The sequence below is a fragment of the Pezoporus occidentalis genome, unplaced genomic scaffold (genome assembly GCF_034315485.1).
Source record: "Pezoporus occidentalis ecotype Australia unplaced genomic scaffold, CSIRO_AGI_Poc_V1 ctg110, whole genome shotgun sequence".
Lineage (NCBI taxonomy): Eukaryota > Metazoa > Chordata > Aves > Psittaciformes > Psittacidae > Pezoporus > Pezoporus occidentalis.
Window position 1 is genome coordinate 1,177,831 of NW_026912887.1, and position 14,090 is coordinate 1,191,920.

General features: G+C 48.6%; 1 protein-coding gene across 5 annotated transcripts in view; it reads right to left on the reverse strand.

Annotated features, from left to right (window-relative positions):
• AUTS2 (activator of transcription and developmental regulator AUTS2) overlaps positions 1-8,186 on the reverse strand; it is a 733,730-nt gene extending 725,544 nt beyond the window's left edge. For 3 of the 5 annotated variants that reach the window (XM_062631898.1, XM_062631917.1, XM_062631889.1), the window contains exon 1: positions 7,622-8,186. In XM_062631898.1, the coding sequence (XP_062487882.1) occupies positions 7,622-7,915 (294 nt within the window). In that variant the 5' untranslated portion in view covers positions 7,916-8,186. The remainder of the gene's footprint in view (positions 1-7,621) is intronic. The other 2 variants (XM_062631927.1, XM_062631907.1) reach the window with 1 other exon arrangement.
• Positions 8,187-14,090: the final 5,904 nt, after the last annotated feature.

Below are 14,090 nucleotides of genomic sequence, written 5' to 3' on the forward strand. Positions count from 1 at the left end.
CTGCCCCAGACGGTTTCATTCAAACAGCGCTCAGCACAGGGCATGTCTCAAAGGCTGAAGGTGCTTGCTTGTTTTCATGAGCTCACCCAACAAAGGACAAGCCCAGGCCTGTGGACAGGGCAGACAAGTTGGCAGTGGTTTTATTCCCACACCAAAAAGTCCCCTTTGCTACCAAATAAAAGTATGACAGGAGGCAATTTACAAAAGCACCAATTCTAAGGTAGAAGCAACTTCCACTTTGGGAAGCTGACAAACACATGTGGGACAGATTGAAAGAAGACCATTTTTGGAGAGAACACCAAACTGATCTCCCTGCATGGCTGTGGAGTAACTATTCCCATTTGGACTTGAGATATTCATCACATCAGTAGTATGTGCATCAGCCAGCATTACACAAGGTAAAGTTCAGAGAGCCGGGAACTCAGACGCATCAGATATCAATACACCTCTGCACATCTCTTTGTCTTGGGAGATTTTAAAACCAGCAGGACCAAGATACACACCAAATACCAAGTAAATCCACACAGAGCATGTGTCATGTAACGTAATCATATTAAACTTGATAGACAGAAACTCACAGACAGAAAAACATGTGCAGTGCCAAGGAATAATCTTCTTCTTTTGCTGCCTTCTATTCCACCACACAGAGGACAGAACCAAAACACCTTCCATAATATTTACCAGACTAAAGATCTACCCTTTTGGTTAAAATCTCTCTCCACCACATAAGTGTATGAACTTCAGCAGTAGTGTTGCCAAGATACAAGGAGAAAAATCTCAAGATATTAAGGTAACACACTATTTAAAGGCAAATAGTACAGCAGAGCTGAGCTGGGGATCTGACAAATTGCCACTGCACCTTCTGCTGCTACAGCAAAACAAACCCCTACCTGCATTAGCCATTTCTCGTTACTTACAAAGTGGATTTTCATATCCATTTTACAACAAAGGAGTTTAGAGGACCGTGATGTTCTGAAATGGTCTTCACCCATGGCTGGCACCGAGTCAAAACGACAACAAACTCACTACACAAAAACTGCATATACAGCTGGCAATTTGTGGCACACACCGAGCTAAACCCCTACGAGAACATAGACGCTGAGCTGATAAATCATAAGGATGATGTACAAGAACACAGGGAAACACTGGAAGCAATTTCCCCTTGCTGCCTCAGCAAAGCACTGCAGCTCGAGTGAAGGAAAACGTAGAGTTAAACATTCCCACATTTCAGCCCACAACTTCCTAACTCCATTACCTTTTATTAATTGCATTTGAGACTTCACTGAACTTGAGCTCAGGCTATTTTTAAAACCTATCCGACTCAACTTATTGTTGCTCAGAACAAAGATTAAACTTCTAATTTAGCTGCAGATAATTACGAGGCTGCAGGTCAGCCCCCCGGTGTAATGCGGTAGGGTCTTCCAGTCAAACTGATAGGAATTGTCCTTAAAATAATAAATAGTAGCAGAGATGGGGGGGTGGGAACAGGGACCATCTTACTGAGTGAAGAATCATCCTGCCTTCCTCCCAGCTCAAGAGTTACCAGGTTTAATGACTTTGTAAGTGGGGAGAGATATTGTGGAGTATTCCCCCTCAGTACTGACAGGTGGGCTCTCACCAAGGAGCTTTACTTACACAGCAACGGTTCTTTCCTGAAGCTTCCACTTTGGTCAACAACCACCCCCTCCAGTTCTCAGTGTTCCCATCCAGTCCCTGATACTTCTGTATTGATCTCAGTGCTGTAACTCAATCTTTCAATTACTCAGCCCCTTGATGTCTTTCTGCTGATGGGGTGTTTTTTTTTTTTTGCCTCTCCCTAGTGATCATTTGACTTCCAAGCTCCTAATCCTTTACCTTTATTTTATAAACCACACAATCATTTAGTTCGGAAAAGACCTTTAAGATCATCAAGTTAACCCAGCACTGCCAAGTCCATCACTAAATCATGCCCCAAAGCACCCCATCTACACTTCTGTTAAACACCTCCAGGGATGGTGACTCCAGCACCTCCCTGAGCTTTGCATTCCCTCACCCCAGCACAGGCCCCAGATATTTAATAAGGACTTACTTTCTCACCCAAAGAGCAGGAAAAAAAGGATGCCAAGAAAAAGAAGGATAAGGATGTCTTTTGTCCTATTGATACGTGGCATAATTCCATTAATGTAAATCTTACGGAGCAGGGGCAGCAGAGATTACTTGAATCACATTTATCCAAAGAACTTGTCCTTATAGTTTAAACTCTTTCTTATTCAACTCAAGGCCATTGTGCCTCCAGCCACCTATGGGAATAGCAAAAATCCCCACCTGTTACTGTCAGGAGTTTGAAAGAATATTTATGCAGCAAGCACAATCCTCAGCCATTATCTGCCCAAAGAGGCAGTTTCAGTTCTTCAACAGCTACTGAAGTCAGTGGGGGTCGTGGCTGCCCCACCTCCCAGAAAGGCATCAGGCTTTTAAAAGTAATTTTGAAGTATTTTAGAAGTACTCAGGTAACTAAACAACAGTAACATAGGTTTCAAAAATTAGCCAAGAGGTTCCTTTTGTGGAATGCGCATCCTGCTGCTTTCAGTCCTGCTTTCAGTTTGGGTTGCTGTTTTTTCAGGTCTGGTCACTGAGGGTTTTCAGCAAGAGCTTCAGTCCCTCTGTCAAGGTTATCTCAAAATTTGATCTTGGGTCCATTTACTGTTTCCTCTAAACACACAGTGAAAATAATAAGCGCATCGCTTCGTATGGTATCATTCTGTCACACAAAACCTAATGCCACTCCACCCGCAGATAGCTTCATTTAGTTACTCGACTCCTTTCCCTGCTGGTGTGAATCTGCAGACTTGCATGTGCAAACAGAGACCAGGACAAACATCTAAGCATCTAAGCAGTCAATAAACACGAAAAGGGCTACCAAGATTTGCTGACAGCACTGAACAAACACCTGATGTTATGATGCTGCTGAGGTAAGGCATGAAGATTAAATTCCTTTTGAAATATGAAAGGATAGAGACAAGGCAGAACAAACCAGCTTGAAATCTCAGACAGTTTAAGTAAACAGGCTAATCAGGCTGGCTAAAGGCAGGTGAGAAGAGAACGATTTGGGGAGGAAAAACACCACGCACAGCAGTCATTCTGGTGTCCAGCTCAAGGCTTCTGCTGTCACACAGCCAAGCTATTTCTATTTTCAGTGGGCTGTGCCTAGCGATGGGTATCACACAACAGTTATTAAATCAAATTCCTGCATTCAGATGCAGGCACAGAGCTACACTGTCAGCGCACGCAGACACACAACTAAGACCACAGGCTCCTCAAAACCTTCCTGTTACTTGCACATTTTGCTTGTGCAACAGTAGTGCCTCTGTCTGAAAGCCCGCATCAGCTGTTAAGCTTTATGCCATCTACTCTGCCTGTCCAACACGTAAAACTGCCGTAGCTAACATCTGCCTGAAGCACACAAACACGGTGGAACAATTGCTAAAAAATTATTTACACTCATCGGATGGACTCATCTGACACAGAATTTGGAGCTCATTAAACTGCTCCTTGACAAATGTTTGTCAGCATTTCTCATTTGTAATTAATTATATTGGGCTTTACCTGACAATAATTTAGCATGGTCTCAAAACAGCCTAATGCCTGCGTGCTGAACAGGAATTAGCTGAGCAAATGCACAGTGAGAAACTGTGCCAGTTTTATGAAACAAGAATCCTCATTTAAATGCAAGTCGTCCCCCCCCTTCCCACCCCACAACCACGTCTATTTGTGCTTTATAAATATCTGTCCCCCATTTCAGGCTTGTCAGACGAACTGCCTGAGCTGAAGCTAAACAAACATCCGCAGAAAAAACTCATTACCTTACTCAGTGTTCAGAAAACCTGAAACCAACTGCTTACTCCACAGGGATGGTCAGAGCTGACTCAGGAAACACAAAGTACTTCCCAGGCTTTAAGCTACCGTAACATTCAGGTCAGATTTCATTTCTCATCACAGTCAACCATCTTCACCACCGCACATCAACAGCCACGTCACGTCAGTCTCCTGCCCAGAGTCCTGTGCACCAGCGGCTGGAGGGACACAAACATCTTCACCAAAGCTCACCTCGCTGAGGAGCTCCACAGAATCCTCCCTGCCAGCAGTGCCGCTCCAACAGATTGATTTATCACATCTTGAGAAACGCCCTTTCCCTGTCAAACCGGTGTCTAAAATGCCCACCCAGGTTTAGAGAACCTCATGCTATTATTGTTGGTAACAAACACAGCAGCAGTGCAGCACCAGGTTACACCAAGGTGGGGAAAGCACTCAGCTTGGCAAGACAGCGATCACACTAACACAGGTACTGAGTGTCTCTGCCTTTCTCAGGCACAGGAAGATGTGCCTAAGAAATCCAGCTTTTACAGGCTGGAAGATTTTGGGAGGTCAAGGAAGTGATGTGTGAGGAACCACTCTGGAGTAAACCGCAGAGGTTGCTGCCATCAGTCCCTGTAAAGCTACTCATGGGAAGATCAGGTGGATCAGATCAAACCCTACGAACACACCTCAGCTGTTTTTAACTACAGAACAGGTGCTGGTTTCTGAAGGTCAAAGCTCCAAGATGCTCCCCAGGCCTGCACTGCACATCACTACACCATAGTCTAGCAAAGCCAGGTGAAGACCAGTCTTATCACAATTCCAGTGACACAGGATTTGCTTGACTGTCACTCCAAGGGAAACAAAAACTCCATCATGAGAACCCACTGTCTTTGTTCAACCCCCTCTTTCCCTTCATTCCCCACGCAAACATTAGAGAGATCAAGGTCCAGGGTGCCATAAACCCAGAGACAGATAACCAGAAGCAGATGGCCTCTATTTCTACACCAAATAATTTACACTTGAGAAGCATGAGAAGGCTGCTGACACCTGGACAGAAAAGCAGCTCCAGGAGTGGGAGTGGGTTAAAAAGATGATAGTTTTGCTTCAAGGGATGGGAACTTTTATCAGCATAACCATAACAGACATGGACAACTCCTACTGAGGCTACAGTGGCCATGGGATGTGCACTCCTCTTGTGCACCCCATGCCACGTACGAGCTTCACACAACCTGGTATTCTGACCAATTTGGGCTTTTCTAAGTCACCCCAACAAAAAGCATTTAGTAAAAGACAAGTAAAATAAAGTTATATTCAAATTCTTGTTCTTGTTTGCAACTTTATAGACAGCATTTATAAGAAGATCATGGGGTGACACCTCGTACAGACCCAACTCACACACCTACTGCTTTAAAAGACGTCCCCACAAGCAGAGAGTTCAGCCTTGTCTCTCTGCAGTGGCCATTCCTCCCATGCAAGCCATCACCCACCAGCTTCCCCTCTTCTGGACCATGGGTTTACATCTTGCAGCAGTAAACACATCCTGCACTTCGGCTCTGTTTTTCACATTAAGCACACAAAACACCCTCTGTCTCTGCATGCTTTCAGCTGTGCTATGCCTGAGAAAAGGCTGAAGCTCAAGCACAAAGCCAGGGCTGGGGCACTTTCACATGCTGGGCACAAGTGTCTTCAGGAAGCTGGGGAGAAACCCCCATGGCCTCCAACAGTATAGGGTCTGACCTAGAGCAAGAGATGTATAAATACCAGGTCACCTCTCCATGGCACCCAAGGCTTCTTGTCTCAACTCAAGCACATTAACACCTAAACATCTCACCAAGGCTGAGATATCTCACTCCACCAGCCACTCACAACCTCCTCACCAACACTAAAATCCCAATAAAAACTTCAGGCAGCTACACCAACGTACACAGTCATTCCTGCCACACTGGGCTTGTGCCTTAGACATCTTCATTTCCCTCTGATCCTCAGGAACAAGTTTCTCAACATACACACCAAGCTGCAGGATAAAGCACCTAACAACGATTTTGTGACACTACTTCTCAACGCAGCATGAGACCGTTAGGTCAAAATGTGCCACCTATCACATGAACATTAAAAGTATGTCAAGTCTCAGTGTGTGAGCTATTGTTTTATCTGAATGTGATATTAGCTGGCAGAACCGGGTAATGTTTCTGCGCTCCTTTTTAGCGATACAGGATTACATGGGATGCAAGTAGTAGCCATTCTTGGCTTTGAAAAAGGAGCACAGCAATTATTTTCAGTTCAAGTGGAAAATAAACAAATAAGCAGCATAACAGAATAAAGACATTTTCCAAAGCGCCCTGACCAAGTTCTGACCATAAAACTTGCTCTTCCCCTCCAAAAAGCACGATGGCCAAATTCTCAAGTCCAATTTCCCATAAAAAACCCTAATGACACAAACTGGGGCTTTGTTTGAGGAAGAACAGGATTTTACCTGAAACAGAAGCATGCAAATCTCACTGTTGCAGACAGACACGTATCCACACTCCTCCTCTCTCTGGCTGGAGCAGGGCACTGGTGGATAGGCTCCCCAGGTGAAAAACGGTGGCAAAATCGTCATTACCTCAGCATTTGCTCATTATTGCTCACACCAAGTCTAACACCAACCATGTGGAGGTTTGCTGGAGTGAACAAATCCCCCCTCCAACTACACCAGAGGAAGTTCACTTGGAGGCATTAGTCCAGATGGATACAGGTGTAACCAAGGACGAAATCTGGCTCCAAATTCCACACAAAAAGAAAGAAACAAAACCAAAAAAAAACCTGAAAACGCCACTAAGTATTCCTGGCTAAAACATATAAACAGCGTAAGAGCTCCACGGATTTATGCTCTCTTTTTGTTAAACCATCAGCTTCATCTCCACATTTCTTTTGACAGTTCATCATCCTTCCAGTTGTGACTCCAGCACACGTAAACCCGAATAAATCTGCTTTTCACCACGGCAAAACTTCTCCGGAGCAGAAGTTACGAGCAACAAAGCCCTGCAAGCCAACGGGCTGCAGCTCCCCTCGCACGGCAGCATCCCCACGGTCGCGGGCGGGCTGGGGGTACACGAAGGTTCCAGCATCCCCACGCACACATCGTCGGGGGCTGCCCGGCCAGCCCGGCCCCGGCTGACCCGCACCCCTGCCCTTAGCGTCCTGGGGGTGCTGGTGCCCCCCGCGGGGTGGGAGGCCGCGGGGCCCACTCGTGACAGATCGGCAGCGAGCGCGGCAGGACGGCCCCCCCCTACCCCGCAGCAGCGCTCGGCGAGACCGGGAGCAGGACCCACAGGCACCCCCATCCCCACCACCCCACACCGGACACGAGAGTGCGGCCCCGCCGGGACACGGCGGCCACAGAAAAGTTTGATCCGTGGGAAAAGAAGGGAAGCGCCGCCGGGAGCCCCGCGGGGGGAGCGCGCCCGACTCCCCGCTGCACCGCCCGGGGTGCCGCGGATGGAGGATGGAGAAGGGGGGTCGGCCCCGGTGCCCGCCGCCGCGCCAGAGCCCCCCGCCGCCCGCCGGGAGCGGCGCGCCAGGCTGCAGGTGTCGGCGGCGGGGAGGGAGCGGGGCACCCCGGGGACGGGGAGGGGGCGGCGGGACCGGCCCCGCGGCACCCCCGGCGGCCCCGGCCCGGGAGGAAATGGGGGGGGGGGGGGAACGGGGCGGAGGACGGAAGGGGGGGGCACGGGTCGGCGAGGAGGGGGCTCCCCCGCGGCTGCCCCCACACAATGAGGCACACACAAAGCGCCTCCGCTCCTACCTCCAGCGCCTCGAAAGTGACGAAGCTGGACATCGCGAAACCGTCGATAATGTCCTCTTCAGCCGACGAGGACTCCCGCCGCTTCCTCCGGGGGGGCCGCGGCCGGGACGGCGGCGGGGGCCCATTGTCTTCCTTCTCCGAGCCCGAGGAGGAGAGCGCCGCGGCGGCCCCGGGGCCGGCGGCCCCACCGGCGGCAGAGCCGCGCCGCCCGCCTTGGGCTCGCCGCTCCCGGTCGCGCTGGGACCGCGATCGCCGCTTCTTCCGAAGCCCGTTGCATCGCGCCGGGCCATCCATGTCTCTCGCCGGCTCTCCCTCTCTCTCTCGTCCCCCCCCGCCCCACCGCAGCCACAAATCCGGCTCCCCCGGCGGAATAACGGGGGAGGGAGGGAGGGAGGGAGAGAGGGAAGGAGAAAAGGAGGGAGGAGAGGACAGCAAGGGGGTGGAGGGGGGGGGATGAAAGAATCCGAGTGCGGCTCCACCACCACCACCACCAGCAGCAAGCACCAAATGTAAGAGATTCCTATAAGCGAGCCAAGGAAAGTAATGGCTGATCTCAGGTCGCCTTTGTAAAAAAAAAAAAAAAAAAAAGAAAAAAAAAGAAAAAGAAAAAAAAAGAGAGAAGGGGGGGAAGCCTCACCAAGCAGGCAATAAATCAGAATAGCGGAACGCTTTGATCAAGGGGCTGGGAGGGCGAGGATCTTCGAAAGAGAGGAAAAAAAGCAGAGAAGGGGGGAAATAAAGAAAGGAGAGAGACCCGCTGGAAGGAGGGAGCTGAGAGTATTTCCTTGCACAGAATTTATTTTCTTTCTTCCTTTCCTCCCCAACTAAAAGAAGTTCCAGGGGGGGTGAAAAAAAAAAAATATATATATATAGCTCTGTCTGGAGCTCTCCTTCTCTGCGTGTGTGTGTGTGTGTGTGCAGGGAGGGTGCAGCCTTCCCCTCCCCACGAGCACGCACTCACTCCTCTCCCCCTCCTCCTTTATCTCCCTGGATCAAACACAATAATAATAACGATGCATCCAGATGCAATTTTCTCAGGCACCGACCAGGGATGGACTCGGGAGTGGAGATCGGAGCCCAGCCCGGCCCCCTCCAGAAACAAAACCAAACAATAAAAGAGAAAGGGGGAAAAAAGAAGGGGGGAAAAAAAAGAGGGAAGGAAAATAAGAAAGCCCCAAACACGCCCACCCACCCCAGCTATTAATACGGATCAATCATGGCAAATTCATCGGATTAATTGTGGCGAGGAGGGGGTGCTGGTGGTGGTGACAATAGATCCGGGCGGAGAGGCGGCTGCCCCCCTCCCCGAGAACGGCAACAGCAGCAACAATAATGATCAAAAATACAGCGGCGGTGCCGAGGCTCGAACACGCTCCAGTGGGGACGGCACCGCCGGGTGCTCCCCGCTGCCGGCGCTGCCCCTCAGCCCCCAGCGCGGGCAGCTGCAGCCGGCGGGTCCCGGTGACGCGCAGCCCCCCCCCGGACAGCCGCCGGCGCGGGGCGGGTGGATGGCGGTGCTGGCCCCCAGCGGCCGCCGGCCCCGCGCCGGTCACGTGGCTGCTTGCCGCCGCCGCCGCCGCCGCCGCCGCCGCCGCCGCCGCCGCCGCCGCCGCCCCGCCCGCTCCCGGCGCCGCGTGAAATGCAGCGCCCCGGCCGCGCGAAATAAGTCGCGGGCATGCGCGCAGGGCCTGCGCACTCGGCGGCGCGCACTCGGCTGCCGTCAGCCCCGCTGCCCCGTGGCCCTCGCCCGCTCTTAGCGTCGCTGCCCCTGTGGCCCCCGTCCGCCCCTAGCCTCGCCGCTCGTTGCCCGCTTGCCCTCAGCCCCGCCGCTCTCACTGGCTCCCGCGCTTCTCTGTCCGCTCGGTGTCCCCCGCAGCCTCCTCTCCTCGTCCCACCAACTTTCTCTTCAGTTTTGGCCGCCCCGTTAGCCCCTGCCGCCTGTCAGCCCCTCGTGTCCCGCCCTTCCCTCAGCCCCTGGAGGTACCTCAGGTGGTCGTCCCTTGCCGCCTCAGCCACTTCTGGGTGCTGCGGCTGCCCCTGTTCCGTCTGTGTGTCGAGGCCTGTCTTCTGCACAGGGACACGGTGGGCTTTTGTCTTCCTCCTCCTGTCCCACGACGGCAAAGCGCACAGCTCTGCCCTGGGAAGCCGGGGCTGAGCCCCCCTGCAGGGCAGCACCCCAACATGGCTGCCCCACGCAGGTAGCGGGGCTGCCGCCAAAACAAACAGAGGCTTCCCTCCGCCCAGCCTGCGCTGTGAGGCTCGGCCACCTGCAGCTGCCCCTCCTTCCTCTGCCCTTCCCGTGCCGGGTGTGCCCATTGGCCTTCCTCGGCTTTCTTGTCTCCCCTCCAGTTTTCCCACCGCAGCTGTGCGGAGAGCCCACGTTAGGGTGTATTCCCGTGTCACCTCGACACCGAAAGCACTCTGGAACCAATAAATTCACTTCTTGAGTTTGTTCTTATGGTCACCCTTTTCACCGAGTGCTCCTGTCTCCTGCCCAGGGGAAATGGCTGAGGACGCAGGCGTGGAAGGAGGATGTGTGAAGCTGTTCAGTCTGGCTTCAGAGCAGAGAGCTGGGAGGATGAGGGGTTTGCTAGGAAGTAAGAAGAGTAGAGGAGGAGCAAGGTGGGGAAGAGCACCAAAGCTGTGGAGGCTCAATGCAGGATGGAGAAGGGCGGCTCTGGAATCGGTTTTAGTTTTTCTCTGTTTACCAGGTGACCAGGCTATTGCACAGTTTTAAAACATATTCGGGAAGGCTGGAGAGGAGGAAAAAGAGAAATCATTAAATTCTCCATCTCTGCAAGAACCAAATCTACCTCTTGTGGCCTCCTGTAACTGCTTATCGTTTCATTGAGATACCAAGAAGGGCCACAGCAAGGGGGAATGAACACAGGCTGAGAACATCCATGTGTATTTTTCCAGCAGTCTCCCTCCAGGCTGCTCTGACTCTTGGGATGATGCTCTGCTTGACTGTATAATGTGTGTTTAATGTCCCCTAAGTGAGGCTACCAGTCAAAAAATAGTCCTAATATATTTTCTAGGAGAATTAAGTGATGATGTGGAATACTGGGAATCAGATACACCCTCTCTACCCAGACAGCAAATTACATCTTTGCCACCTCTCTCCACACCACATCTCCTGGATGGCATGCAGTGACTTTTAAGCTGGTGCGTATGGGTGTGAATCAGAAGAGGAGAAAGCACAAAGCTGTCAGTAATCTGATCATGCGTGTACCTTACAGGAGGCCACAGTGCTCATTGCAGAGGCACATGGCTAGGTTTTAAACATTCTCAAATATCGAGCTAAAGGACATCACCTCCTAGATCTGACCTTAGATCTCCCTGTTCAGATTGCTTTTCTGTTTAACAAACGCATTCCTCTGTCCTGCTTTGGGTTCTTCTGTCTCACTTAAAGCTGCCTGCCAGATCTATATAATCTGACTATACAGAAGAAGCTGTACAGGTATTGTTGAAGTGATACAATTTGTGTGTGCAGGCAAGCTCAAATATTACAAGGTCTCTGTCTTCTGAGGAATATTAAGCTGTACTCTATCAAACAACTGTTACCTGTTGAGGTTTTTGGAAAATAACTATGTGATTTTCAGGGCAATGTAATTGATTATAGTTTCCTGCACATCCATCACCATTAAAGTAACTTAGGAGACCTGTAGTCGGATATGTTTCTGCAGACATTCATTGCACGGCTGAGAGTCTGCTCAGCCTGTTTTCTTCTTGAATGCATGTATATAGGAAACAGAAACAATATGTCATTTATTCTTTGTGGAAACAAACCCCTAGATTTGCATGTCAACTGAAAAAAAAAAAAAAAAGATTAAAACCCATCCATCTAACTCATCCTCTATTGCAAAATGTTTTTCTTCTGCATAATATTTGTATCAAACATTAGAAATCACTGGCCACCTTCTTGGATATAATAGAGGTAAATTATACCTTTTCTGAGTCTGCTCCAGAAAAAGCGTTTATTGACTTGGGAGGGAGGGCAGGTAGGCCTTACGGTTACACGAAACCTCTGACAGATACTCAGGAATCTCTGTCTCCAGTGTGTTCTTGCCTCCAGCTGAGTAGTTAAAGTCATCTTACCAGGAAGGATACCACTGACCTCCATGCACACTTGTTCTTAGGCTGCCTGTTAGCTTTTCCCTAGAAATACATCTTTCCTGGCATCGGGTTTGAGAAAATAGCACTTTTTTGCTCCCCCATATATTCTTCTTACAGGCACTAGTATGCTCTGGTACCTTGCCTAGTCTCTGTTTTTGAGGTTAATTGCTAGGGTACTCGACTGGATACTCTTAGTTATGAACACCCACAGAAAAGGTACTTTTTGAACATGTACTAGTAGACCTTTAATCTTCTGATCTGAGACTGATACCAAAAGCTTTCTGTTCCTAGGTAATGAAGAGTGAAAGGTTAACACAGACTCAAAGCAACAATTGCAATTTCCTTATCACCATTAGACTTTGGAGCAAAATATAATTTGCAACCATAAAAACACTAAAAGGGGTTTTCTGAGGCCTAGCCTCTGGCATACCAATCTGAAAAGGATACTTTGAAATAACTTGAAGATCAGGAGGTAATTCATTGCTTGAGGAAATGGCAAGAACCTTGCTTCTAGCAAGAGTAATTTGCGCTGTGTTTTGGCATTAAGCTGTAAAGATGGAATTTAAGAGACCTTAGTCCACATGAGATGCTCAGCAGATGCACGCATGTCTTTTGGGGGTTAGTATCTTTTTAGGAGATGGGTACTTTAAAATAGCAGAATGTTTGTCTTGCAGAGTGTTATTTTTATTTTAGAAAGAGCTTGATCTGGGAATGCAAAAAACCAAAAGAATTGGGAAAAAGAGCCTTTTTGTTATTGTTCCAACCCTGCTTGTACAGTGCATTTGTAAGAATAGCAAATAATGAGAACCAAAATTCTAATACAAAATAAAAGCCAGGGCAATTGTGTGGATGGCAGAGGAATTTAAAACAGTTCCATAAAACTAAAACAATTTTCTCCAAATTGCATTGCTTATACAAATTGTATTGCTTATCAGAGAAGATTGCCTAGCTTCATAGCTAAGGGCTGGACCGGTTGCTTTAAGAGGTGTTTTCCTAGAAAGTGGTTTGAAACAGAAACATTTAAGGAAGAAAGAGCACCCAAAGCGAGCCAACAAGGAAAAATAGAAACCCATGACCTTTAAGAAAAAGAAATAGTTCAAGAATAATGATAAAGGCAGCACTAAAAGTAGCTAGTGGAAACCCAGCAGAAGACAGGTTTCTAGAACAACATCCAGAGAAAATACATGGAAAAGAGACAATCATTCCTTTCACAAATTAAACTAACCCATCAGTGGAACTCACTGCCACAAGGCAGATCTGAGGTCAAGAATCACAGATTCACAGAATAGTTAGGGTTGGAGGGGACCTTAAGAACAAGGGAGTCATAAGCAGTAAAGCTGTGTTGTTTATCATGTACGGCCAGAAAAATTCTGGAGGTTTTGGGTCCGGCTGGCTCCTTGGGAGTTGTTAAACACCCTAGTGGAAGCTAACACAGCCTGTGCTTCTAATTGTCTGAAATTCCTTATCCCGCAGGATGAACATCGGTGAATGGCAGCATTCACATATACAGAGAGTAAAGCAGATGTCACTTGGTTTTCAGGAAGCCTTGTCTGAAAATGTGATTCCAAACTACATGGATAGAACAAATGCTGTGTTGATTGTGAAAGTGTAAAGCGTGGTGATAAGTGGCAGTATCAGAGATTGTGTCATTGTGGATGGAGGATCCTGGAAGGTTTGACGCTGCAATCCCATTTTACTGAGTATCTAATATCTAAAATATCAAATAAATGGTACAGTAATGAAATTTGGAGACTGCATCACATTTGGAAGAACCACAAATGTTCATGTTGGTGGAGGAACAAATATAAGGGACACCAAGATTTACAAAAAAAAAAAGGGGAGAAAAGGTTATGAATGATACCTGCTGTGGAAGCAAAGCACAAACTGCAAATGTTATCACAGTTCTTCAGTTAACATCATAAAAAGTTAACTGATCTTCTAGGGTGAAATTCTGACCTCAGTTGCATGTAAACGAGAAAACTACCAGTGACTTCAGGAAGTTCAGCATTTAACTCTCAGCTGCTTTTTTTCTGTTTGAGAATGGGATTTTCAAATGTGACCAAGAGATTTAGAATCAGAATCATCAACTGGGTAGAGCTGGGAGGGACCTTAAAGATCATCTAGTTCCAACCTCCCTGCATATACCTGCCCTTTGGTCCCTTTCAGTACAGTTTGCAAAAGCACATTGCTAAACAGGTAGCATACACATCTGCTTGAAAATGGGTCAGCTTTCCTTACCAGAAAAGACCAACTGTTTATATTTCAGTGATGCTCAGTTCAAACAGCACTATCCTGTGCTGCATCAGGGTATGTCACTGCAATCCAATCCATTTAAATTTATTCTTCTCTTCCA